Source organism: Nesoenas mayeri, assembly GCF_963082525.1.
Source record: "Nesoenas mayeri genome assembly, chromosome: 22".
In the NCBI taxonomy this organism is placed as follows: Eukaryota; Metazoa; Chordata; class Aves; order Columbiformes; family Columbidae; genus Nesoenas; species Nesoenas mayeri.
The window spans coordinates 4,401,475-4,428,616 of record NC_137572.1 but is presented as its reverse complement, the minus strand read 5'-3'; the positions used below and the strand labels follow the sequence as shown (position 1 = coordinate 4,428,616).

The following is a 27,142-nucleotide window of genomic DNA, read 5'->3' as shown; positions in this document are numbered from 1 at the left end:
TTTCTCTGCTGCCTGCAAAGAATTCAGATGATCCATTTTACCATTAGATTTCTGTCTTTCAGAGGCACAAATGCCCAAGGTCTTTCGAAAGCTATACTGCACTGCAGACATCAATGCTTTAAGCCAACAAATAATTAAGGACCGTACTTTGTTTTGGCATAAATGAATACTGCCTATACTTATTCGATGCTACTTTATACTTAACAGCAATCTGTTTGTAGCTGACATTGTTCTTTCTTAGAAACAGTCTGGAAAATGTCAGTCTACAGAGAAAAATCTAAAGAGAAATATACACTGAAGTACCTCCCCCAAAAAAGCCTGTCAAGACCACGAAATATATCTCCTTCCCTACAACTAATATCTTATCCCTAAGTCCTGCCTCCCTGTGGAGGAGACGCTATTCAGAGATGAGCACGGGATTGCAGGAAGCTGAGGCAAACTCGAGAGGTTTGTAAGGGCTAACAGAAAAGGGAATCAAGGTTCTTGCTGCAGGTTTAAGCTAAAAGACAGTAGTACCAGGCGCTTCTACAAGGAAGCAGCAAGGAAAGAGTTGGTCTGTCGATGTTTTTGCGTGTTCGTTGTTCAAAATTCCTTCTGAATGAGCACATACAGATTGCGTGTGCGCGCGCGTGCATGTACAGGGGAACAAGCAGTACTTTGTGAGAAAAAACTCTTATCTTCCAAATGATAGGGGTATTACAAAACGCAGGGCCAGGGCATCTTGCTTTATGCAGGCATATGGAAGACTGAGAATGAAGTTTAGCCAGATGAAGTGGGTCTATTCTCAAAGATACTCCCACATAAAGCCAATCAGTGTATTTGAAATGGGGGGGTGGTATCTAAGAGTGATAGTGGCACAGCCACGCAAATTAACACGCAGTCGAGCAAAGCACCTAGGTCATTAACTTCAAAATTTGGACACAAGTTCAAATTTCAGCAATCAGAGGTGAAGATTCAAGTGAGAGACACAAACTGATGCCCCATGAGCTGCTTTCTCATCTTCACCGGAGACCTTGTGACTGACATGAAGGCAACTCGTGATCAAAGGCATTAACTCCAGCCTTCAGAATGATTTTCAAACACAGGGGGTTTCACTCTGGGTGTCTGTGGCCTATTTCTAAAGGATTTGTGAAAAGCAACTAGGAAAATCAGGCCTACTATCAGAAAGTGTAAATCTGCTATTCTAAGAGGGGATGTCTCCTCTGAAAAAAAGAGTTAACAGGTCCCAAAAACCAGAATGATTGCAAACCACATGTGTCTGAGCTGTAAGTGAGGCTCTAACACGTACACACTTACCCTGCTCTGCTTGCTCACGGTCACACAGCGAGCTCTGCTCTAAGAATGGTGAAGACAGAGTTACGCTCGGGACTCTGGAGATGCAGCGTGCACAAGCAGCTTGTGAAAAAGCGCTTTAGACATAATCCAAGCCAGGTTTCTCATAGCAGCTTCATTTTCACCAGGATATCATACGTAGGAATGGTGTGGTAAGCCCTGGGAGAACTCTGTTCCCTGCTCTACTACATTCTCAGGAGCTATGAGTTCAATCTCAGCCGCTCTCCTCTGTGCAAGAGAAATAGTATTTCATTATTGTCAGGAATAAAACGCTTATATGCTATAAGGAAGCTACAGGAAAAATCTCAATAGTGCTTTGTTAAGGACGTCTAAAAGATGTTTCATACTAAAACATGTGGTTGCGCTTTGGAAAAATCTGCTCGAGTCACTAGTCTGGACCTCACTATCCATCAAGAGTACGTATGGAGCAGCCTTGCCTTGGCTTTCTGATAGTATATGTTCATATACAGTCACAGAGGCTTTCGATTTGTAACGGTCTGCTAAGCATCACTGCACACTCCTAGCCGGGTCTGTCTGTCTTCAAAGCAGCAAAATTCTTGCTTTTGGGGGAGACCAGCAGAGTCAAAGCCTTTACATCTTAAACTTTGTCTCCAAAGCCCCCACCAGACATATTCCCTCGTCCAATTATGCTTTTGATAAAATACTTCTGTCCTTGCAGAAGGTCCGCAGGAAAACAAGAACTCAAGAATCTAGAAATTCTCAACCTTCCCCATCCAAGGTTCGTTGCGGCTGCTTAATCTGCACCATGGAATGCTTTTCCATTTTTGTTTTTGCTCCCAGGTCACAGGCTGAACACAAAAATTTGACTGCTAATGTATTCATCGTGTCAGCCTGCTTGTTACTCATACAGGTTACTGTGCAGAGTTATAATCATTTTGGCCAAGCAGTTGCAAAACTTCCATTTGCCTACCTGGGCCCTAGCTACGTGTTGATCCAGCCAGCGTTCCAGCTGAGTCCGTAGGAGGCAAATCAATTTAATTGCAAGGGCTGCCAGAAACAGCAGAGGTATATTTTAAGTCCCATGACTTTCTTGACTATTCTGAAGCTCCCAGCTGCAATCGCGATGACTCTGTCTACTGTCCTTTTTAAACATCTTCTAGCTTTGACTGATTTGATTAGGCTCATTCTTGGCTGGCTTTCCATCAATAAAACCCCGCTCAAAAGATGGCCCCACCGCTTTTGCAGAATACAGCCTAAAAGAGAACATTAACAAAAGGAAATGTAATATACAATGGAAAATTAAACAGCAACGTGTACTTTATTCTTAATACTCTTTACTCATGTAACTTCTCCAACCATTTATTAATGCTTATTTTGTTTTAAACTACCTTCCTCCCAATGACGGCTTCAGCAACAGCGAGTTCTCCTCATATTCAACTAGTTTGCGACTAATTATAAGCAAAAGCTGTAAGAGAATGTAGTTCCAGCAACAGAGTTGCACCTTCTTACGCAAGGTCAAAGCGAGACTTCGGTACTATAAGACAAACTCTGGCATAGTTAAATAACGACACAAAGCAAAGATATACTCCATAAAACATTAATATTTTAATGAAAAATCTTAGCTTCATGTTTCTATCCAAAGACACTCAAAACTAGTTTTTCTCCCCCCTTAATTTTGACCTATAATGGGACCAGTTTGGAGATTTTTTTTGTATTTTAGAACATTTTTTTTTAAAGATTAAACAACCAGGCTAGCAAAAAGGTACCCAATACATACTTTTCTTATATCAAACAAGCTAGTATTTCAATACAATGTAACTATACAGAATATATACATTACACATATGATCACAAAGCAAACACTACAGGCTCAGAACAGATTTGAAAAAACATGATATTCACATTGATTACAATAACTCTAAAAATGATTGTAACGTTGAAACGGCACTTAGTTTACAAAAAAAGTCACAAAAATATATATAGCCACCAAGAACTATGGTTCCTGAAAAATACTAATAGCCAGATAGTATTATATAAAATGTGAAGTGTATTTAAACATCGTATACATTAAAAAACAAAACCAAAAACCAAAAAACAATTCTGTTAAGTCAATAAACATGCCAAGTAATCTAGCTGTGGCCAGCGTCAACAAGAGAAGCTGTACTGTGGATGAGATGACGACTGGATATACGGCTGGTGACCGGAGACTGGCACAGTTAAGGGGGTTTCACTGTTACTAAAATGCACAAAGAAGCCCAACAATAATTTAATTCACATTTTTGTAACTCCAGCTTACTCTTTTCCCTCTCGGGGTTTTCACCGTAGGGCAGCACCTAGAACGAAGGCACTGCAGGAACAGGGGCAAAGAAGCTGTCCAACAACTTGGTGTAGCCAGGGCTAGAAGTCAGAATATCCAACGCATGCATCTGCTAAACGAATGGTTAAACAAAAATCACTCCTCTGGGCACCGCAGCAACCCTCAGGAAGACTGTAGGTCCAGTTGCCACACAGGCTGGCAGCACCAGACAATGATCCGGCTTTTTATTTTAGTGCAACCAGATTTGAGACCTGTGGGCCACTGAATTACTGTGATAGCACACATTGAGTTAACAAAAACCCAGAGCAGTACGTACTGTTGCATTAAAAGGAAAATAAAATCACATTTGTTTTCTTTTTTCTGGTACATTTCCTCAAATACTTTGAACCGACTCTATTTACTGGGGACCTCTGATGTGGCTGAGGCACCATCCGGCCTTGAACCCTATTAGCTGTCATCGAGATGCTGTGGAATTTATTATGTAGATGAGAACCCTGCAAAACTGGGTTTTCACCTTGTAAGCAAAACTCGAACGTAATCGATCTGAATGAAAATTAGCTATTTTCTGTATTCTGATGGTGTGGAAGTTGCAATGGATCTAGGAGCACCAGGTGCTCCCGCATCTGCATTTTCTCCATCCCTGCAGGGTGCGCAAAGCTCCCGTTCTATTTGCATATAAAATGCTTCATGGTTGGTCTCGGAGAGAGACCAGCAATATTCTCAGTGCTCTTCCATCCTGGGGCTGGAGGGGAAAGCCAGCGACCAAGAAGCGACTGAAGCCCTCATATAAAAACGTTAAACCGTAGCTTAAAAACAATAAAATTCCATCCCGTAAGGGACATATAGGGATCATAGTCTTATAAAATATATTTTACTGCACTGGCAGCTATTACTTTTTAAAAAAGTTTAAATTCACACCTTCTAGACTCAAGATACACGCGAACCCAGAACCATTTTCGATAGCCCAGTCTACTAATCTCTCAGTATGAGAGACACGACCGTAGTATCTGCGAGCCTGACAACCCAACTCAAACTGTATTAAGACAGACAAATCATCAGGAACACACATCTCTTTTTAACGTGGTGTAAGAACAGTGACAAGCAGTTCTGACAGAGAGCTTTAATTTGCTGAATGTGTAAGCATCCCCCCGGGTATCCAGGGGAGCTGTGCTATGTGCCTGCATCGAATAAAACTAAACAAACCCTTAGAACTTGGCCAAATTTCCCACACAGCTAAAACATCTTTTTCTTTTTCTTCCACTCCTGGTGGGGAAAGAGAAAGCCTCTGATTTTTTTTCCTCTCTCCCCAAATGCCACTTTAATTCAGGAAAAACCCTATCCCTTCCTTCGCTATTGTTCCCATCTGACGTACTGCTCTAAACAATAGGCAAGGAGTAAAAACCCTGCACAGATTCCGAGAACACGGGTCCCTGGCATAGGGCAGAACCTTGCTAGTTCTGTGGTGGTGAAGGCACTCTGCTTGCAAAATAAATGGGTGAGGAAAGGATTTCCCAAAGTCTGGTGCCATGGGGGAGGTGGTTATACAAAAGCAAGGCATAAATCGCTTTGTGAATTAATTTGGAGACGACTTGTTGACAAAGAAAGTGCTGCAATGGGTCACACGTGGCAATTTGGAAGAAATTCTGAATGACTTGTAAGGGCCACGAAGATGCCGAAAGGAGCAGAGCATCTGCACAAACTGAAATACAAGAAATCCCAGCTAAACACACTAAAACCTTTGATACAGGAGGGAGGTCACACACTGCAACAGGCTTCCCAGTGCACCCGGGGAGTCTCCAGCTTGGTAGATATTCAAGACCTGAGTGGAGTGAGCGAGCCACTCTGGCTGAGTCTGCTTTGAGCACGGGGGTTGAACTAGATCACCTGCAAACGTGCCTTCCAATCTCAACTCTGCTGTGATTCTGTGATCCTTGTCAAGCAGGAATACAGAAGTCCAGAACCCTCAGAGTTCAGAACCCTCTGATAACGTACTGAAAGAAATGTATGCATTAGGTTTAATCCCAAGTGTAGTTTAAGGCAAGTTTCTTCTAACTTAGATATCTGTCTCACTCAATTTGGAATCTTAGGGTACTGGCAATAGAGACTGTTTTAAGATGTCCTATGGTTTTACATCTCTGCTGTGAGGAACACCAGGATTTCAAAGAACTGAACACTTCCACCAAGTTAGGGAGGAGAAATAGAATTTGTATTTAATCTGTGTTCACTTCTATGGAGATAAGTGATATTAACAGGAAACACAAACAGGAAAATTAACAAGTAAACTCAACTCTAAACTAAACAAACACACAAAATCCTCTAAGAACTCTACTGTTCCTGCAGTTGAATCAGTCTGAAAAGGGAGAACTAAATTAAGATGTTACACTTAGATTACAGGGTTGAAAGGATAATGTGTATCGCAGCGCAGTGAACAATGAAACTCTTGTACCAAGGTGTTAACAGTTAATGATACTAATTTCTTTTCAAAAAAAGAACAGATTAGAGCTACAAAGTCTTTTTAACTTTTGTTTTCCCCTTCTCTTTGGTATTTAGAAAGCAGTTCGCCTTCTGACACAAAATTCTAAGTCTTAAAAATCCAGTATCCAGATATGTCCATTCTGTATTTGCACATCTCCTCACCGATAAACTGATTAGCAAAATATCTAATGGGTGAAAATTACCAGATTCTAACAGATTATGTCCATCTACACCTGAGCACCTTTGTTTAACACACCTGTACAGTCTGGAAATGTGTTTCTTTGTGAAGGGCTTTTCACTATATCAATCACAAAGGATCTTCATACACCTGCAAAGTCGAGTAATGCTTATCAGAAAAGAAGGAAAATCAGGTATTTGAGTTCAGTGTCACGGCCCTATAATTCAGGATAAGACTGCAAAAGGCATTGTCTTGTCTCACTGGCTTCTCAGCTACAGAAATCAGAGTGGAAGAGAACTGGTTGTTAAATTCAGCCCATCGATAGGCACTGGACTAATTCCAGTACAGTATCCCCAAAGAAAGAATTTTTCCTTCAAGCCCTTTTAAGACAGACAAGACTGGATTGTGGCAGAGAACTTCTTTGCAGTATGTTTCTAAAACACCCTTTGGATCTGGTGGAGAAACTTCATTCCAGTAACTTGGAAAGGCCTTAAATCCCAACTGTTTTCACTCTATTTAACTACCAAGTGTGGGTTTTACCTAAAACACAGCAGAGAAAAATTGTTAAAGTCACTGAAAGCTCTTTCCAAAGGGCTTTTCCTTACAAAAGTTGGCTATTACTAGTGGACCTAGCGAGTATCGGAGCTGCCTAAGCTAACTGAATACAAATTGATCTTGCAATATAATAAGACTTTTGTGTCTTCTGTTTCTTCGTGAGCAACCTTTCTCTATCGGTCGTATTTCCTCCTCATGTTCATGTAAAACGAAACCGGACAGAACAGAGCAATTTAAAAAAAGAAAAACCAAAACTAAGGGAGGAGACGATGCCTCTGGAATACTAAGATCAACGCCCACTCGCTCGGCACGTCATCTGCAGGCGATAGGCATTTGGCATCAAACACTGAGTTAATTTCAGAAGCAATAAGAAAAATCACAAAGCTCCTAATGTATTTCCTAATTTAGGTTTCAAAGCAGTGCCGTAGCCCAAACAGCCTCGACAAAACAAGACTTGCTGCGCTGAAAATCCCACACCCTGCATTTGCAGCTTTTTCTAAATATGGAAAAATGAAATTGCAAATCTTTCAATTTATTGCTTACTTGAGCTGTGTATGTAGCTGGAGTAATGGCCTTTAATAAACCGAGTTGGCAAGGATTTAAAATGTTCTGAAACAGGAATAATTCATCATTGCTATATAGGCTTTTTGTAAACAACCCCCTGTTGGGTTAGAAAGTTGGCCTCTAAAGAGAATAAATTGCTTATTTTGTCCAAAACAGACTAATAAAAATCTCAGAGACTATACATGCATATGTATAAACAAAAAAAAATGTGCAATAATGCACAAAAGAGCTCATTTTTCCCCATCTGTAAACTCCCTCTAGCTAGCTTTTGGAGATTAGTAAAAATACAGTATATGTGATAGGGGGAAGTGACCAGAACTGCAAGCAACCTGGCCGTGATTTAAGAATTTCAGCTTGGGAAAACCTTCATTTTCAGATGTGTTTCCCCTTCTACAGCAAGATACAGTCATGAGATATTTGTCAGGCTTGCACGGATATACACTTTTCTACCGTCCTCAATTCACTATGCACCAGCAGACTTTTCCTGACCGTAGCGTTTCCACGCTTAACCTTGGATGGGCAAATCAGTTATTGACCAAGCAGTTTCTAAAAGGACTGGAATATAAGAAGTAGGAATACGTGGCATGACATCACTTGGGTTTGTCGAAATGGACCCATCTGAGATGAAAAGGGACGATGTGTTTTTAAAAAGCGTGTGGCTGTTGGTTTCCAAAACGCTTACCGTTTCCAAGCAAAGAGTTGCAGTGAGCGTTCTGAAACAACAGCAGGCACCGAGATAGGAAGTGTCATTTTTTTATGCAGAAGATTAAAGCATCCACTCAAAACTAGTCAAAACTGCTCAACAATGATTTCCAATGCATCCTTTTGTTTGTCATTTTAAAAAGGTTTCCTCTGATTTCTTTCCCTTAACCAGAGGGCCTGCAGAAGCAAGAGAAACTTAATGAGCTGCTCTAACTGTGGAAGAAGAAATAGTTAAAGTGATCTGAATCGGCTGTTCTTCTTTAGAAGTGTATCACAGCTTCCATGATGTTCTGACAGGTTCTTTTTGTGCATTCAGTCTTAAATATTTTCACAGAAGTGATCATTCAGTCATGAAAAATAATGTAACATCTGTTGCAGTTTTCCGTTTAAACCATAGCTTACAAAGTAAAAAGGGAAAATCTCCCCACTTTCGTTTTAAAAAATTAAATTAAAATGTACAGGACCAAACACAGGCACTTTCCAAAGAACAAAAATGAAACCAAACCATGAATTATTCAATAGTGATCGCTGACAGCTCCGGTTTCGGAGGGTCACCTGCGGCTGCCTCAGCAGTGGCGTTAGTCTTTGGCTGCTCTGGCACATCTTCTTCCTTCTCTGCCAACCCACCCAGAGACCCCAAGGGGAAAGTGCTTTCACAATTCTGAGTTGACGACACCTGTGAAATGACAGGCATTTGGACAGAAGAGTTGCTTTCAAAGCCATGCTCCCCTAGCTCATACTGCCCGAGGGTCTCTTCTTGTTCCTGGTTTAAGTAGTCCGGTACTAGGAAGTCACTAGAAGAGGGGCAAAGGACAGAAGAGAAATGTCATTTCTCACACAAACATCAGCAATATCAGTTGTATCACACAAGCTACACACACTGCATTGCACAGAGAACAAAGGTATTCATTTCACATTGCTCTAAGATCATTGCAGTGACACACTTCACTAAGCACTATAACCTGGTCCTCATTTAAACATGCAGACCATTTATTCCAAGGCATCTATTTTGCATTGTTGTGCACCCGTATTTCCTACACAGCAACTTCTTACTATTTAGATTGTATCACCTTGACGAGAATGAAAGTTAATGTCTGGAACGTCGTATGGCACTGAAAACCTCATTGAAAAAAAAGGGAGCACACAACCTTTAAAAATAGACACAAGAATGGGTTCAGCGCTGGCACAGATGCGGGCAGCACTGCTCAGAGCGGACGGGCTGCGAACAGAAGCGTGAGGCGAGGAAGCAAAGGTTCTGCTGAAAGCACAAGGAAAAAAAGCCAAGTGCAGCAGCGTTCTGTGATGTGGACACGTATCACACCACCGGGAAAAGAAGAGAATTGCATTTCCTTCCCATTTCAGGCCTTTCTGGACAGTACTTCTTTAACTTAGTCTTACCAAGCATATCCCAAGAAAATCTACCAAGAGTATTTTCAGAGCAAGAGCACGTAGGCAAAACAAAATTTCTTAGCAAATTTTCAGCACCAGACACGTTTGTACTTGAGGTAAGTACATGCATTATACTTGTAATCAATTTAAAAGCAGCCGTTTTCTTCCACTACAGCAGCATTCACTGCTTCAACCCCAAATTCGCTATCAACTATGCTAAACCTAGTGTTTGCAAATTCAAAATAAAGGAAGGCCTATAGACAACTAAAGTCACATACTTTAATCTGATTTTAATTTGATATCAACGATAAAGTGCTTACCAGTCACAGCATCATCCCTTAGAGCTTTTGCTCTAGTTTTGGCACAAGCTCTAAGAACAAGAACTGCGTAAACCCACAGTTATGAAGCACTTATACTTTTAAACAATATTCTGTTGGAAAGACAGTGATTGGCTTTCCTGGTTTGTTTTGCAATTTTTTCAACCTACATCATTCTGAGATAACCAAATAGAACAAAATGCTGAAATGTTTTGCAGGAGAAAAAGCATAATGTCTAGAAATCACAAGGGATGGTTTGCAGAGGCCATAACATTTACAATACATTTCTTTTCCATTTCTGAAGAGAGGTGACTTACACACACCAAGCTGCACTCTCTCTATAGATTTAAGAGCTGTGAGATCTATCTTCCTCTAATTTACCTATCTCAAATTCCATCGGTTACAAATATTAATTTCAATAGGAGAATACAGTGTTGGTCTAATGCCTCAGAACACTTCAAATAGTCTTCAGCGAAGCGCATTTGTGAGATATGCCAAGTCTTTTCTGTCCTGATAAACAAGAAATGTCCAACTGGCCCTTACTAATTCAAACCCTGTTAGTCTGAGCATTTAGTAACATGTTACCTAGAAAATGGAAAAAGAGAAGGTATGGAGTCATGCAATCCTTCTGCAATATCCACCATCAAGCAAGTGCTTAAAATGAAGTAATAAGTCTAATTGTTATAGAAGTGAACAGGCTATGTACAAGATTTTGAATAGCAATCGTTCACAGAACTCCACAGGTAGTACTGTATATAGTGCTATGGTTTAACACCATTAGCCTGCCCGCAGATACTACTGAAAGGAGAAATTAAGTAGCCCAGAAGCAGCTTGCACATCTCACTCGATTCTTCAGTGCCCTCTTATATAGCTTTAATGCTGTAAGACAGATTAGATATAACAGACAGTGGCGCAAGAATGAATTTGACTGGAATTAGCTGGCAACCTGATGAGAGGCACAGCAGGCTGCCCTGAAAGCAGGAAAAGATGGTTTAGGGGGAAAAAAAAAAGGCAAAAACGAAAAAAAAAAGGCAAGTTTCCCTGTTAGGTTTTTGCTGTGCACCTCACCTGCTCTGGAAGTAGTTTGCTAGCTCTGACGCTTCATGGTTCAAGCTCCTCAGGTGAACGATTAAATTTCCAGAGTTGGTGAACATGGCGCCACATGTTTTGCACTCGTAAATCCGAGGCTTGCGGATAATATGCCGGGAAACCCGCATGTGGTGTTTATATTCCCCGAAGGAAGTGAAAGTGGCACTACATATCTGGCAGCGGAAACAGCGTTTACCTTCGTGCTTCAGGCGATGCATCTTTAGCGAGTAAGCTCGGGTGAACTTTTTCCCACAGCGGTCACACTGAAATGGTTTAATGCCTGCGGAAGAGAGAGCAAAAACAAAAAACGTTCACCTTTTGTAATGAGAGGTCACTGGCAAAACCCTTCCAGATTTCTAACAGCGAGGGGACAGCAGCTGTGGGCAGTCACAGCAAGGCGCTGGTTTAGGAAGAAATACTCTGGTTAGCTTTAGAATGGCAGAAGCGACTAGAACAGAACAACACTTTCTCAGAACCAACTGCCAATAGATATCATAGTAACGTGACCTGTCCTTAATGCTTACATGTCTTCTTCCCAGCAGTTTAAAATGAACATGAGCCTCTATGGATTATACTATGGTTATGATCTTGAGCCACAGCCAAAAAGCATCCGATGCAGCAGTCACCTCAAACCATCTTTGAACTCCTTTGATCTCGGGAGATTCTTGTGCCAGACTGGTTCCCAACAATGCAATTATCAGACTACCCTTAATTGCAATGTCTTTTTCTGGCTGCCTTTGGCCTCGGAGAAGTGTTCTGGCAGGGGGACTGCGCGCACAAGGACACCCCTGTAATGCAGCAGGAATGGTGATAAAAGGGTGAAGTTAACGGCCTTTATATTGCGTGGGAACCTTTCTATACCAGAATTTTCAGCAACTCTGCATGACAGACAGCTCTCTAAGACAGTTTAGGTTCATGCCTCTCATTTTTTTCTTGTATTAAGTTAGGAATTCTGTTACTCATTCACTTTTCATTTATTACAGGCACTAGGAAAACCCTAAAATGTAAGAGCTCTGCAACATGCAGTAGTGGCTGAGAGTATGTAATCACACCCAAACAGAACTATTGCAGCATAAAAGACTGAATCACCAAAAAGTGAGGGTTTAATAAAAAGCCTGAGCTCCAGAAAGTGTGGAATCCAAACATGAGGCTAAGAATCTGGAATATGGAGCTCTATTCATAACAGGGCTGTCAAGGAATAAAAAAGGTTTTTTCAAAAGGCTGAATGTGCATCAGTCCAGGCTGTTAATTCCACCAGCCTTTCACTCTGCTTTCCTTATGTTCAAAGCGGGAGCTGAACTTTTAATTGGGGCTTTTATACAGAGAAAGCTGTAGTTAAGGTTACACCAAAACTCCTCGTTAAGCACGTGAAAACAAGTTAATATATGAGAATATTGTCTTGCAGAGCTAAAACTTTTCATGCTTTCCTACTGTCCAAGGGCATCTATTTCCTCTGATAGCTTGAGGAAAATCTCTTCAGCCATTTTGCTTGTGTGAAAACACTTTCAACATTTACAAGTTGTGAGAGCTTCGTTTGCATGCTAATTACTCTAAAACAGCCACTTGAATCTCTCCCAACTTTGCCCAGGGGTTGCTAGTCGGTAGGTTGGCCAAAGATGCTTTGCTGAAGTCTGTCTGCCAGTTAAGACTTTCGGAGCTGGCTTGGGATAATCTTACACTCAATATGCCCATACAGTTTGCTTTTTTAAGTATTAAATACAGATTATTACATCATACGGTCATTTTTCCTTGAAGGGGTTTGACAACTAATGGCTGACAGTGAAAAAATGACACCTTGACAATTGTGGTTGCTCTGCCCAAAAATGGTACAGCATCTACGTGCAGGTAAGAGTGAAGCTCAAACCAGGAGGTGCTAAACCATGAGGCTTAGCACTCATGTGTAATAACCCTTCAATATCCTCTTCATTCATTAAAATATCAAGACTATTGCCAGATAATGCTGACAAGTCTTGAAAAACACTGATAGCAAATACATTAGGAGTTATCACGACCATTAGGGATATCACGACTCAGAGGAGGCATTCAACAAACCTTTTGCTACCTGTACTATGTGTAGTAGCTAAACTGATTATCAAACCAATTCAGTTGTCCTGCAATCCCTCCAAAAATTCTGAGATCCAAAGTCATACAACATTCTTCAATGCAAGGACATAAGATGGATAATATTCTTTTATGGATGCAAGTCTCTTCTAAAACACAGCAGACAATTACACATAAGAGGAAAAATTTCAATCCACAATAATCCATAATAAAAAAAAGCCAAGTACACTTTATTTCATCTCAAGTCTTTATCATGAAAATGGCTTACTCTGATGAGTTTCAGGCAATTAGAATTTTTTCAGTCCACACAAATGCTAATCATCCGCGAGCAGAGCTATCAGTCAGATTTGATGTATCAAAACAAGCATTCGATGAGACATACCTCTACCTAATCTTTCTGAAATAATTCTGAAGCACTTGGCAGGCGATGAAAAAAGAATCACATTACTATATTTGCTGCACAGTGAGCAAAACCTCTGTGAGTCTATAAATGAGTTTCTTACCTGAGTGGATGAGCATGTGTTGTTTTAAGTTCTGAATGCGAGTGAAGCGGACCCCGCAGGTTGGGCACTGAAAAGGTCTGTCCGGACCGTTGGGGCTGGGTCTCTCTGTGCTGCTGGTGGAAGGAGCAATGTAGAGTTGGTAGGGGTACTGAACGTTCTCCAAACTACAAAGAAAAAATTCACTGATTTACAAGCAAGCTAGAGGAAAAAAATAATTAAGAAGTCTCACCCATGGAAATCTGAATCTGGGATACATTTTTATGAGAAGAAGAAAAAAGAGCGGCCTTTCGCACTTCTGGTGAGATCTGTATTTATGCTGGAAATCTCTGGCTCCACAGCAATGTGTCTGACCTGCATCTGAACAAAACCTCCAGCTTCTGCTTCTTTAGGTAACAGGTCTGAGCACCAGCTGCAAACTTAACTTTATTTTCCAGGCATGGGCATTTTCTCAAGCATATCGATGACTTACAATCTGCAAACAGTCCCCAAGGGAGAATTTAAGGAACTGAGCAAATGAAAAAGCCAAGGAGTATTTTGCAGCTTCAGTGATATTTACAAATGAAATTAAAGCCAATTCATTTCCATTTCAATCCAAGTTCAATGAGAAAACATTAGTATTGACTTCTCCTTGGTGCCATCTCAAGGCATATCAGGGATAAGAGGGTCACTAGGGGCAGTCAACATGGCCTCACCAAGGGGAAGTCGTGCTTGACCACCCTCATTGACTTTTATGAGGACATAACAAAGTGGATGGATGATGGCAGAGCGGTGGACGTGATCCACCTTGGCTTGAGTAAGGCATTTGACACAGTCTCCCACAGCATCCTCACAGCTGAACTGAGGGAGTGCGGACTGGATGACCAGGTAGTGAGGTGACTGTGAACTGGCTGAAGGGAAGAAGCCAGAGAGTCGTGGTCAATGGGGCAGAGTCCAGTTGAGGCCTGGATCTAGTGTAGTGCCTCAGGGGCAGTGCTGGGGCCCATGTTAGCCAATATAATTATCAATTATTTGGACGAGGGAATAGAGTGACTGTCAGCAAGTTTGCTGATGACATCAAGCTGGGAGGAGTGGCTGACAATGGAAGCTGTGCTGCCATCAGAGACCTGAACAGGCTGGAGAGATGGGCAGGGAAAAATTTAATGAAATATAACAAGGGCAAGTGTAAAGTCTTGAATCTGGGCAGGAACAACCCCATGTTCCAGTATAAGTTAGGGAATGACCTATCAGAGAGCTCCGGCAGGGGGATTGGACTGGATGAGCTTTTGAGGTCCCTTCCAATCCCTTACATTTTGTGATTCTGTGTATCTACAATTATATATTTCTAAGTTTAAAATATTAATCTAATTAATCAAAACTTGCTCCTTGTCTGCTTCAATTGGCTCTACGAGAACACCTCAAACGCTGTATTTAAAAAACAGCACACAGATGATAATAAAGGAACAATTTAACTTTCAAAGTAATTTGTTTAAAACTGAGTAATTGCTCCTCCATAGCCTCTAGCTGCAAACTGTTTAAGGGAACTGCAGTGCTATAATCCAAGTCCTCTGGCAAGGAACTTGCTTTGCTAAAGGGCGTAGTGAAATAAAAACAAATTTGCTGGTACAAACATAAGAACAACAGGAGTTTGTACTTACCTGAGGTTTCCCTTTCCTGAGCATTTAGGTCTATATTTTTTGTTGAAATAGTCATTTCAGCTTGCTCGCAGCCTGATGGCAGATGAGATGTCACTGCTCTGACCCTGAACGCAATTTTAGTTTTAATAAACTGTAGCGTCTGAAATGTATTGAGAAATAGTACCAGGACGTCTCCTGTTGCACATGGTCAGAAGGTATTCTTAACTGAACAAACCCTTTTGCTGGTCTGCTTCCATCTTGAGCCCAGATTGTTGGCTTCAAGGTTAGGCTGAATTTATGGACTTCTAATGCTCACAGGGATGAAATGTGCAGTTTGCACAAATACATTTTCCTACACATCATACAAAAAAAATCCACAGACCGGATCAGTATAGCAGGACAAGAACTAGGATCATCTCTTTAAAACCAACACCTTAGCTGTCTCTGTTTACTCTGGAAATGGGTGTCAATACAGCTGCGAAAACTGGGTACCTGAATTCTGAGTCAATGATGGGTCTCGGTGGCAGAAGTTCCAATTGTAAAATTTATATGGAGAGAGAAAGCACCAGGCACCTCTTGATATAAACAAGATATAAGACTTTCCTGCAGGAATTTAGTATCAATCAGCCTGTAAAACCCAGAAGGATTTCTGGTCTCACATGGAACTGGAATAATTTGGAAGAAATTGTATTGTCCTTCACTTATTTTATATACAGTAGGGTCCTGGAGAGCTGTGAAAAGATACATGGCAAATACGTTCCTTGTGCTCTGCTCACTGGAGAATTCACAATTAAAATGTTCACAAGGTATGTGCAACAGAAGTAACAGCTGCAGGGCCCGGGTGATAAAGGGAGAAAGGAGAAGTGCTACGGGGACAACCTCCCTAGAAGAAATTTAAAATAAAGGGTTTTTTTCCTCCCTAAAAGCTTCATGATGAGACAGGCTGGTTAAAAGAGGTAAAATGGGGATGCAGAGGCTCTCTAGCTCCCAGTGACGGCATGCCTTGTTCCATCCTTACACTGCAAGCAGGCTGAAATACCTACTGGTGACATAACCGTGGACCGCAGCACAATGAAGAAATTACATTTGAAACACAATCATATTTTCTCTTCCCTGCTTCTTTTTCCCCAAATACACTCTGCTTTTTATGACTTGCAATTTGTGATAAATGTGGCATTTAACAGTTGAGATTCATCTAACATCTCAGAATTTCTGTAACAACTAGTTAAAGAGATAGGTTTAAAGTGTTTTCACTGTAAAATACTCTTCTCGCAATTTTTTCCACTTTTCACCAAGAGATGATACACATATTTAACTATGCAGAACTAAACTCTGACAAATGTGAAAGCCACAATGCTCAGTGAGCTACAAATGTTCTCCCTTTGTAAATACAATTACTTTAGAGAAGTGAAAGTTCTCATTATATTGGATCAGAGAGACCTTTTATAATTGAGCCTTTGCAACTCCCTTTCAAACGCAGCCACGAACTGTCACAGAGACGGTTAAACCAGCCAAGGCTGAATTACAGATCGATGTTAGAAAAGTGTATCACAACCCAAATGTGAAATATCAGAGAAAAAATTTATCAGACTTCACTGTGAAAGAGTAGGTTTAATACCAAACAGATTCCTGGGTGCCTCTTAAGCTGACAATTACATGTGACCTGCTGTTTATGAAATACTGATTATGGAGGAGGATCAACTAATTGTGTTAATTCTTTAACGCAGAAAATCAAGAGATAAGACATCGTAAATTCTGAAATATTTATGATTATTTCCACAGTGTGTTTAAAGGATTTTATATATTTTGAATTTTCTATGCAATTTGTGCTGGAGCTCTCCAATGTTATAGGAAATTTCTGAAATAATCCACTGCTGAAAATACGTATGCCACTTGACTCTAGAATTATAGCTTTAAAAACCTGGATTAGTTCTAATGTAATATGTGCTCCCACTATCAATTCAAACCCTATGTGCTGAGTATTATTTTCACACTGAGATTTGTTAGCAGATAGATAAAATCTCCTATGTCATACAAAATATCTTATCTAGGTGGTTATTTTCCCTTCAGATTTAATCCTACAATGGGAAAGGTTTTAGAAGGCAATGGCAGCAAAGATTTTATGAGCTATGAAAATGCCACTCTTGATAGTTATCTCTATAGGGAGTTTCACTTGACACAGTTTCTGGAACAACTCCCAAAGGTTCACACTCCTTCCTCAGACTCGCTTGTCTAACAAAACACTATGCAAAAGCCAGCTTGCCAATACTTCAAAAATTCTGCTTAGAAAGGGAATAGCTAGCTATACACCACACCGGGCACATATCACAAAAGCAGAGTAATAAAAGTCAAACCAGTTGTGGGTTTTTTTCTTTTTCTTTAACAGAACTATGATACATCTTTGACCAAACAGACCCATTTTAGTTGGGTTTTCTCTGCCAGCCTTCCCTTATAAGGGATTCCCTTAATAAATCGCTCATCTCGGCACAGCAAAAGACGGCTAAATATTTACAGTAAGTGATACACAGCATCTTGGTATGAAGCTACGCGCCCAAAGTTTGGAAGAAGAGATTTAAGGCTGCTCTGCCTGTTCTGTGGTTTATGGCAACGTCTGGTAAAGCCAAGACTAGGTTCTTGTTTTCATTTTGTTGCTTTTGTGGCTTTACGTCAGCTTTAGCACGCATACACCAACCACACCTGTTTCACAGTAAAGACTGAGGGGTTTTATTTATTAATCAAGAGCAGTGAGGGAGAAACAGCAAAAACATTAACATCTTTCTTCATCAGTGTTGCCTGGAAATAGACAGGAAATTAAAAGCGACAAGTAAGCAAATTCCAACTTTCATCACCTCCATTCTTCTAACGCATCTGAACCTTCAGGCACTGATCGTACTTTGAGCAACACAGAGAAGTAGATGTAGGAACAACTAAATGTTTTGGGATTAAGGCTGGGTGGGTTAATTACAGCACAGCACTTGCTGCAGAACAGTTTGCACATTACATTGGTACATACCGATCGTCGTCATCTGCATGAGCGTTAGTGCCAGAGGTACTTTGGAGTGTGGGCAATCCCTCCGTAACCCCCTCGTCTATTGAGCCTAGGCAAAGAAAAAAGGGCAATTTAATGCAAATAAGTGTTGAAAAAGGACTGGGGGGACAGGTGAATACACATGAAGCTTGCTTTCCCAGATCTCTGACAGACACTGCTTCCTGGGTGGTAAGATATTAAACTGTCTTGAGAAAACCATTTAGAAAACCCAGAAGCAACGCGTTCCAAATTGATCTCTCCTGTGCACAGATTATCCAGTAAATGGACCACTCAATAAAGGGTAAATATTTGGCACACCTAGAAAATAGAAACAGCCGATGTTCAACACAGAGTTTTCAAAACACATCCAGTACTAACACTGTAAAGCAAATGTTATCTTCACCTAAAGGGACTAGTTCATCAATTTTCAAGGCTTCTTGAGCAACAAAGAGTTCAATCCTGCTACACTACATTGCTTTTGTGTTCTAATCTTCCATACATTTATTCGCTGATAATGCCTTCGTTTATTAATAAGATGCTGAGACAGGAAGAGCCCTCTGAGAAATCAGAAATGCAACACAAGAGAGACCAAACATCTGTTTGGAAAAGAAATGTATACACAAAACCATTCCAGAGCTTTGTTCAGTGCACTGAAAAGTAGCTCAAGCAGGTTTTGGATACAGAATCTAAGGCAAATCCAGCACTAAAGCAGAACTACGACTACATTAACCTGATGTGTCTTGCTCAGATGGGCCTCCCTCATCTCCGCTTGAGTCTGGTGTTCAATCCCTGGTTAGATGTGTTAAGCAAGGTTATTTTGCCCTGATGTCACCATAACAGGGAGGAATGTTGGCAGTCCAGGACTAAAACAACTCGAAGAACTGGTACCTGCTCTCCACCAACCATACCCTTGTTAAAAACCTCCTCTGGTTTGGTTACACGTGACCATTCAGATAAACCATGTTTTGTTCCCTCTTTAAACTGAGTGTAGCGCAGACTGGATCTCCTCACACTCCTTTTCCTTGCAGTTTCAAAATACCACTGCTGGTACCAAAATTTATAATTTTGTTATGAGCTGACAAACTATGTTTGGGAAATTCAGCAACTCTGCAATCTATAAAGTTACAAAAGCTAATCCCATTTTGATTTATCCTTCTCATGAAACACTTAACCTAAAGACTACTGAAAAATAAGCTCTTAACGTTTAATTTTATGCCTTCATCTCTCAAATGGAAACAGTGTTAATGAGTTATGAAAATATCTTCTCAGACATGGCTACTGTTGTAACCATAATGACTTATTTATCAAGGCCCTGCTTCACGTCTCCTTCCGTATTACAAAGTGCTTCCAAATATAATAAATTGCAAATGAACAATTCTTGAAATGGCCCAAAGAGTGAATAAGAGCTTTTTGCAATATCAGAAAGAGAGGCAGGAATGCTTTTGTAAATGCACTATAAAACACTAAGATAAATATATGCAATTATACTAGGAAAATATGTTCAGGGAAGGGAAAGCTGTACTTTAACATATCTTGCTGTCTCCATTTACTATTCTTACATTACTGCACAAGGAAATACATCTTTGGGAGGGAAAAAGTGCTTTCTAGCTACCGAGCATGCCTTATCATATATTAGGTCCAGGGGAACTGTGCTAAAAAGCAAGAGCACTGTTTCTCTTCGTATCAAAATGTGAATAAAAACTATTCTGATGATAGTCAATAATGTTACGCAAAGACCACTAAATATTAAATCTAACACATTCAAGAAGAAATAACTGATCTGTACAAGGAGTAATGGGTTCAAACTGGAACACAGGAGGTTCCACTTAAATACGAGCAGAAACTTGTTGGGGTGAGGGTGGCAGAGCCTGGCCCAGGCTGCCCAGGGGGTTGTGGAGTCTCCTTCTCTGCAGACATTCCAACCTGCCTGGACACCTTCCTGTGTAACCTCATCTGGGTGTTCCTGCTCCATGCGGGGAGTGCACTGGATGAGCTTTCCAGGGCCCTTCAACTCCTGACATTCTGGGATTCTGTGGCAAGGCCTTTCCGAAGTTCCTACTTTAATGAGTTAAAAACTGAATCAAACTAAACACGGTCTTGAACAAGGACCCCTTTTCCTGGAGACTATCCAGCAAACACAGTTTTAGTTTTTAATCTATGCACTATTTTGGCCAAATACATTGAAAGGTTTATATTTAAACTGATATTAAGTCTGTTTCTCAGAAAAGGTAAACAGCCTTGTCTCCAGTAAATAAAACATTTTCATTTGGAAATCTAAAATATCAACATATGAGCTATACAAGTTGACGAATAAAAACAACAACATGAAGTCTTGAAGGATGGGATAAATGGAAAATATTTTTATTTCTTTTTAGTGAGTATTACCTGAATAGTTTAACAACACTGATTATATGTTGCAATCCTGGTATGGTCATACTGATCTAGCACTTTCTTCAGAGAAGTCACAGCGTTATGCTTACCAAACAAAACAAATAATGCAGGCTACTAGGCTACATTTATTTACTTTGCTCTACCTTATTTATTTAATTAACTGAAGCAGCCTTTCATGTATGCATCATTTGAATGAAGCAGACCAGTACACCTGCCATTCTTATGGCCTTCAAACCAAACAGGCCTTATTAAAAACCTTTCAGTAAACAAACTCTACAGAGCACAAGTCAAGCCACTTAAGTGGAAGAAAAATAGCTGACTTGGGTAAAACTTTGGTAATTAAACTAGAAATATTGCAAAACCTCTATCTTCTAACTTACTAAAAGCCATTCAATGCATTCTGTGCAGAGTGGAAAAAGGGACTGTTACAGTAACCTTTAAGTATTAGTTACTAACGAACAACAGCCTGCCAGAAGAACCCAAAACTGGCTTCAAATTGTCTTTCATGGAAAAAAGGTTTCTCTCAGCAATTGGCAGTACTCGAAGAAGCAACTTGAGAAGCAAATCCCACAAAAATGGAAAGATTCTCAATATTATGACTCTGTGGTTTTCTTTTCGTCTGGGGCATTAGGATGAGAGTGTTCCACCACTTATTTTGCAAATCTTCTTACAAAGGCTCTCTGTCATTATTATACAAGATTTTATTCCTGATACAAAGCACCATTCTGTCTGTCTGTGGCTACAGCCACAAGTCTTTCAGATTTGGTGCTGCAGCTCAGCTGAGATCATGCCTTTTGGCACTAATGAAAACAGAATTACTTCCCCCAATCAAGCAACTAGAGGTAAAAAGGCATTATCAATCTCTACTCAATAAGGAGGTCTACTAACAAGCTTTTAGCTGCCTTCTGCAAACTTCTTTAAAGAGCTCCACGTCCTGTCCCCCATCAGGGTTTATATGTAACATTTCATAAAACAGGCAAAAAAGGCAGTTTCACAAAAGTAAAGCATGAAGAAACATGAAGATTTTGTCCAATAAAATCCCAACTGCACACATGTCTATTTATACATATATCCTACCTATCGAGGATGACTGTGGGCTGATCAGGAGATCTTCCTGCACTTGCTCGCTGCCTGGGACCGTCTGCTGATCGCTCAGCGAGCTCTGGGATGCGCTAACAGGCTGCGATACTTCCTCGTGAACCTCCTCGTCGCTTAACCTTTCCACTTTGACACGCACATCTTCTTCGATCACAAGGGGGGAACTGGCTTTTGTGCTCTCGCACGTCACGTAATCCGCAATTCTTCTGTTGGACTCGGAGGGCCCAGGCATTTCCAAAGTCCTAGAGTTCTCCGCCTGCTTCACCTTCTCAGACTGAAGCCTTCGATCAATCCCAAAAGGAAAAGTCCACGGAAAAGCTAAGGACGAGTCCACGGGCTGATTTCTGGACTCTGGGTAAGAAGTTGAAGGATTCAGCACTTGGGGGGAACTTGTTTGTGTGTTACACTTAACAGGGCTCTCGGGAGACATAACTATGTAGCTTTTGCGCTTTCTTCGTGACTCTCGGCAAACGGGAATGGTTCTCTCCACCACGCTGCACTCGGAAGAGACTGGAGAAAGGCTGCCGTCTCGAGAAGTAAAATTGCAGTTTGCGCTGTTCTCCTGTCCCGCATCCAGCACCTTCTCTTGCTGGCTGTTGGGCGTATTCCACAAAATGCTGGACTTCATGAATTCTGAGCACGTGCTAGCAACGCTGAACATCTGCATGTAGCTGGCTGCAGCCAACACATCAATAATGTTTTCTGTGTTAATAGATAGTGTTGCTGTGTAAGCGTATTCCAGAAGAGGTATAAAACCCGTCACTGTCACATGGTGTAGGTCCAACACGCTCTTGCTCTCGTCTTCGGCTTGGCCAACAAGTTTGGAACGGAAGAAGTCGCTGCAGGCTGCCAAAACCACCTTGTGCGCCCTGAAGATTTTGTCCTGGACGCGGATGGTGATATCACAAAAATGTCCATCGTTGCGGAGCATGTTCAGCTTTCCCAGCATCTCCTGACTGTGCGCAGGGGAATTATGAGTGAATGTTTTAACACCCATCTTTTCACCTTTCTGCTAGCGTTCTTTCCACATACGAGAGATCACAGGTATCCTAAAACAAAGAGGAAAACTGTCATTTTCAGCTCTGAAAGCAAAAGTGAAGTCGCTTCATGATCGTAAGACTCTGTACGAAGAAAATTCAACCGAATTCCCTAGGGTCAGGTTTTTCTACGATGCAGACTGTGCAATGGACTAACTCTACAGAAATGCAATTACCTACTTGCAATTTTCAAAAACGCAGATCAAATTATTTAGAGTCTATCACTAGCATCATCTTCCACGTTTCTGCTGCTGCCCACTCAAAATGAATTCCTAACACAGTTTGGAGGAAAACAATACTAAAAAGAAAGCGCTTTTGAAACTATCATCTGTGTATGAAACCTGTGGTTTTATTTTCTGGGCTCAGGAAATCATCGCTCATGGTTCTTAAACCTGACAGCCTTTGTCAAATGTTTCTTTTAAGTGGAAAAGACATTAGCTTGGGTCCACTTACGAGAGTGCAGGCACAAGCAAATCTCCCAGAGAAGGTCTTTAATACCAGAAAAGCTTTAGAGAAAGTACGGCATGAATTTTCAGAGGACAGAGCTCAAGCTAGTAAACATAAAATAACAGTTGCCAATAGCTCTGCTTTGCTGCTGTACTGCAGGTACCGATTGCCTAAAGCTGCTTTTAATAAATACTTTTGGACTAGGATGAAGAGTTATTGAAAATTCCATCAAAAACACACTGCATTATAAACCTCAAAGGAAAGTTTAAATCAAATACACACAAATTGATTTTATAGCTGTGATAAATAATACAAGGAGGGTAACTTCTGAAAAATAAAAAACTGCCTTCTTGGGGACTAATTCTTTCCTATGTGTGGGAGCAATGCATGTTTTTTGTGCAAGCTTCCATGAAAAGTCTTCTGTGTTCCACATGACTCACACAATTAACATGATATAGAAATACCATCTCGGTAACGTTTGTGGTTCAACATTAACAACATAATTGGCTCTGATTATTTTCAGGAGTCAGTCCACTTCTTCACATCATCCTTCTCCTTTGCCTTACACGTATGCAAAAACACACCACGCTTGCAAATGGCTCATGTGGCGCTTCACAGATACAAAGAGCACCGCAAGTTTGGAACAACTTACCACAAATCTCACCAGCCTTAGCACATATTTCAATGGCAGCTGTCAGAGCCCACCTTGTTCTACAGACAATTTACACTTGGCTTCGTCTTGTTCCTACGATTTCACTTTTGATACTGCAAACCCTTTCAGACAGAGGAAAAATATCTATTTGAGAGAACGGATTAACTAACACTTAACAGTATATATAAAGTCTGAGTGAAACTATAAGGGCCATTTGGATTTAAAACGAAATTTCACGCTACTGCAGAGGAAGAACTTAAGCACAAGCAAAACATTCCCTTCAGTGAAAGAAAACATATCGACCTCAAGAGGCTTCTGAAGATCCCGACTGCTTGTTCTCTAGCATGAATCAAATGAAAAGCATATTTAATTGATCTCAGACCAAAATACTACAGCAAAATCTTGTAACAGCACTATTCTAAAATGGCCTTGGGATACCCTTCCCTCTCAATTCCCAGTTGCTGCAGCAATTCCTTGGCACATCAGAACTCCAGAAGTACTTCAGTTCAGCCACTGGCTACAAAAAGAATAATATATTTGCAAGGACTGTCAACAGTATATCTGGTATTTAGAACTAGTACCAATATATAATTGTAAACAGGGAGAAAAGTCTAAGCAAGCGATACTCCCAATTTTTCTATGCCCAGAAGACTAAGCCATTTTCCCTCTGTTCATCTGAAGGAGCAATGCTCAGCTCTCCAGTCTCCGAGAGCTGCTCAGCTCCTCCAAACCCTGCTCCGAACCGCCCCTCGTCCTGCTTCCCCCTTCCATCCGCCTCTCCCCTCTTCTGGCTTCCTTTCCCCTTCTCCTTTCATCTTTTGCTTCCTTGACCTTGATCCGGTTACAGAATGTAAAATAAAACAACGGAAGCTGGTGATGTGCAATAAATTGATTTACATTTATTACAGGAGCAGCATGCCTGCTGTGAATGTGGGATATTGCTCTGTTTAGTCACTTCTGTAAAATGATTTTCCCCCTCACTGCGCCAACACCACCATTCAAACAAGTGGTTCCTACACAGGCTTCAGCATGGACAAAGGATGTACACATATATATGCTATTTTCAGAAAAATCAAAAAGGGTCAGCTAAGGAGGGGGAACATTATCAGTTCTTTACAGTTAATGAGGTAGTAAAAACATAAAATATTTGTAGAAGGTAATTTAAACAATATGAAAATGCTTTCCACATGAAAAGAGGAGCACGCTAAAGCTCGGCCATCTTATAAAATGGTTCAATTCTCTTTGTTAATCTTTTAGTGGCATGGGGCACTTTTATGGTTTCACTAATCGCAGTGACAAAAGAGAGTAAAGGGCTGCAACGTTACAACTTCACCTCAAGTCATCACCATTTCAAAATGACACTTTGTCACGTCTTATTAGCGAGTATTAGATAGCCCATGACAGCAGTTTTTAGACCATAAGGTATAGAGTGCTGCTTTCAGGAATTATTCAAGACCATAAACTGAATGCATGTGAGGCCATGGTGTAAATCAGATTGCTACAGTTATCTTTAAGGAAATTTATTTTTAACCCACACCACTTTTTGGGCACCATCCCATGAACAGCAACAGCAGCCCAGACACAGAAAAATCTTCTGTGGGGAAAATTTGTGTGACCTGGAAAGTCCTCAAGTGACTAAGTAGGAATGATGTGCAGCTACACCCTTAGCAGAAATATTAGTCTGATAACTTTGACAACACACCTCATCTCTAACTGCTCCTTCGACAGATAATAACTGGCTGTTGTGAGATAAAGGAAAAAAAAACACCTTATCTCTATCAGCATCTCACTGTACTACACAGGTACCAGCATTCCCTGCTCCCTCAAACTAACTGGTTAGTATAATTAAGTTTATAATTGAATTACAACAACTACTCTTACTGTGTACTTAGCTGCAAGTTTGCTACTTCTATTTCAGACCCGAAACACTTGTGTATCTAAACACACATCTGTTTCCTCCAACACCAGCTGGCCTAATAAAAGGGACTATCTCCCACTATAAATCTTGACAAAACTGCTGGCTGGAACTGCCAAACACTTCTTGTCTCAAACGAATCAACAGCACTTTCTAAACTCGGTTTAAAACCGTATTTTAAGTCAGGTCAGTAAACCTAGTTTGAACTCAGCCCATCGCTGCCAAGCCTGAGGGTACATACGAAAAAGAGAAGGCAAACACAAGGTTTCTGTCCTCAAAATTGCGTCGCTGTGCAGTATTCACTTCGGTGTGCTGGAATTTGCGGAATGCAAACCTGTAACCTTTGGCTGCAGCGGGTGAGTGGAGCAGGGAAATGAACCATCCAGATACAAAACTTCGGTTCCCTCTAGGACAGCGGACTGCAAACTGCAAGTGCACAAAGGAGCCAGTGTTCAGTCAGCTACTTCACAAACACTGTTATGGTAAAACCTGAAATAGATGCCAGGCTGCCATCTATAAATGGAGACTGAGGCAATATTATACCCTGCAAAAAAACACATGAACATTCGGTTCTGGGGCTGACCTGAGCTTCTGTCTCTCAATTCGAGAATCAGACTTGTATTCTCCAAACCACTCCCCCAGGGAAACACCCCGAAACACTCAAATTGCTCCTATGTTCATTTCCTCCCAGCTCGACAGTAGAGGACAATTTTCAGGCATTTTCTGCTTAAAAGGGTTTATGGGAGGCTTTTGTTCTTGGACAGTTCTCTGGGGAAGCTTCTGTCTACGAGATAAGTAACTCTGGAGAAGTCCACTTGGGAGCTTTAATGTAGAACAATTTCACCCAGTAAGATGAATACTTGAAATACTATAACCCATCTATTTATTGTTAGCAGTAATATTCCCTCTCACAGTAGAAGGCATTTAAAAGAGTGTGTTGTGCTTTTCCTACGTACTCCAAGAGTACTGCAATTGAGAAGGCACTTTATTTTGTAAAACTTAGGGCTCTGGCACAACCACTTTAGACAAGTTCACATGCCGGAGCTTTTGAGGCCATTGACTCCATCTGCCATTACTGCTGCTCATGAGAAGAAATTTCTTAGCTTATTTGTATTCATGCACAAGCTTGTACCTATGTTCACCACTTAATTTTTCTTTTTGCAAGAGCACTTTCCAATGATGCTACAGTGGCAAACTGCTTCACAAGCAGCCAGTTCTTCATCTGAAAAATTCCTGGCAAAGAGACTTTCCAAGAGGATCTTCTACATTTTAGGTTCAAACCACCAGAAACTACTGCAGAAGGGTGGCAGGTAGTATTTCAGAACTGGAGTTGAGCTTCACAGAGGTGAATTCAAACACTACAGGAAGCAGCTATGGTTCAAATGTGTAAGTGCACACAAATAATGCTAATTGTTCCAGGCCTGTGCAAACAGCCTACATAATTTTCAGATGAAAGATGAACTCTGTGCACCCAGGCCTTTAAGTGTTTAGATTTTGTGACAATAAGCTCCCTTTAAT

At 40.8% G+C, this 27,142-nt stretch overlaps 1 protein-coding gene across 8 annotated transcripts in view; it reads right to left on the bottom strand.

The window, feature by feature from the left end:
* Window positions 1-2,437: 2,437 nt before the first annotated feature.
* Window positions 2,438-27,142, bottom strand: part of ZBTB44 (zinc finger and BTB domain containing 44) — a 37,083-nt gene continuing 12,378 nt past the window's right edge. For 2 of the 8 annotated variants that reach the window (XM_080357876.1, XM_080357875.1), the window contains 5 exons: window positions 21,553-22,622; window positions 18,070-18,154; window positions 13,444-13,607; window positions 10,859-11,159; window positions 2,877-8,878 (listed from right to left, as the gene is read on the bottom strand). In XM_080357876.1, coding sequence (XP_080214002.1) covers window positions 8,596-8,878; window positions 10,859-11,159; window positions 13,444-13,607; window positions 18,070-18,154; window positions 21,553-22,570 — 1,851 coding nt within the window. In that variant the 5' untranslated portion in view covers window positions 22,571-22,622 and the 3' untranslated portion in view covers window positions 2,877-8,595. Of the gene's footprint in view, window positions 2,547-2,876; window positions 8,879-10,858; window positions 11,160-13,443; window positions 13,608-18,069; window positions 18,155-21,552; window positions 22,623-27,142 lie in introns of those variants that run through there. The other 6 variants (XM_080357877.1, XM_080357878.1, XM_080357879.1 and 3 more) reach the window with 6 other exon arrangements.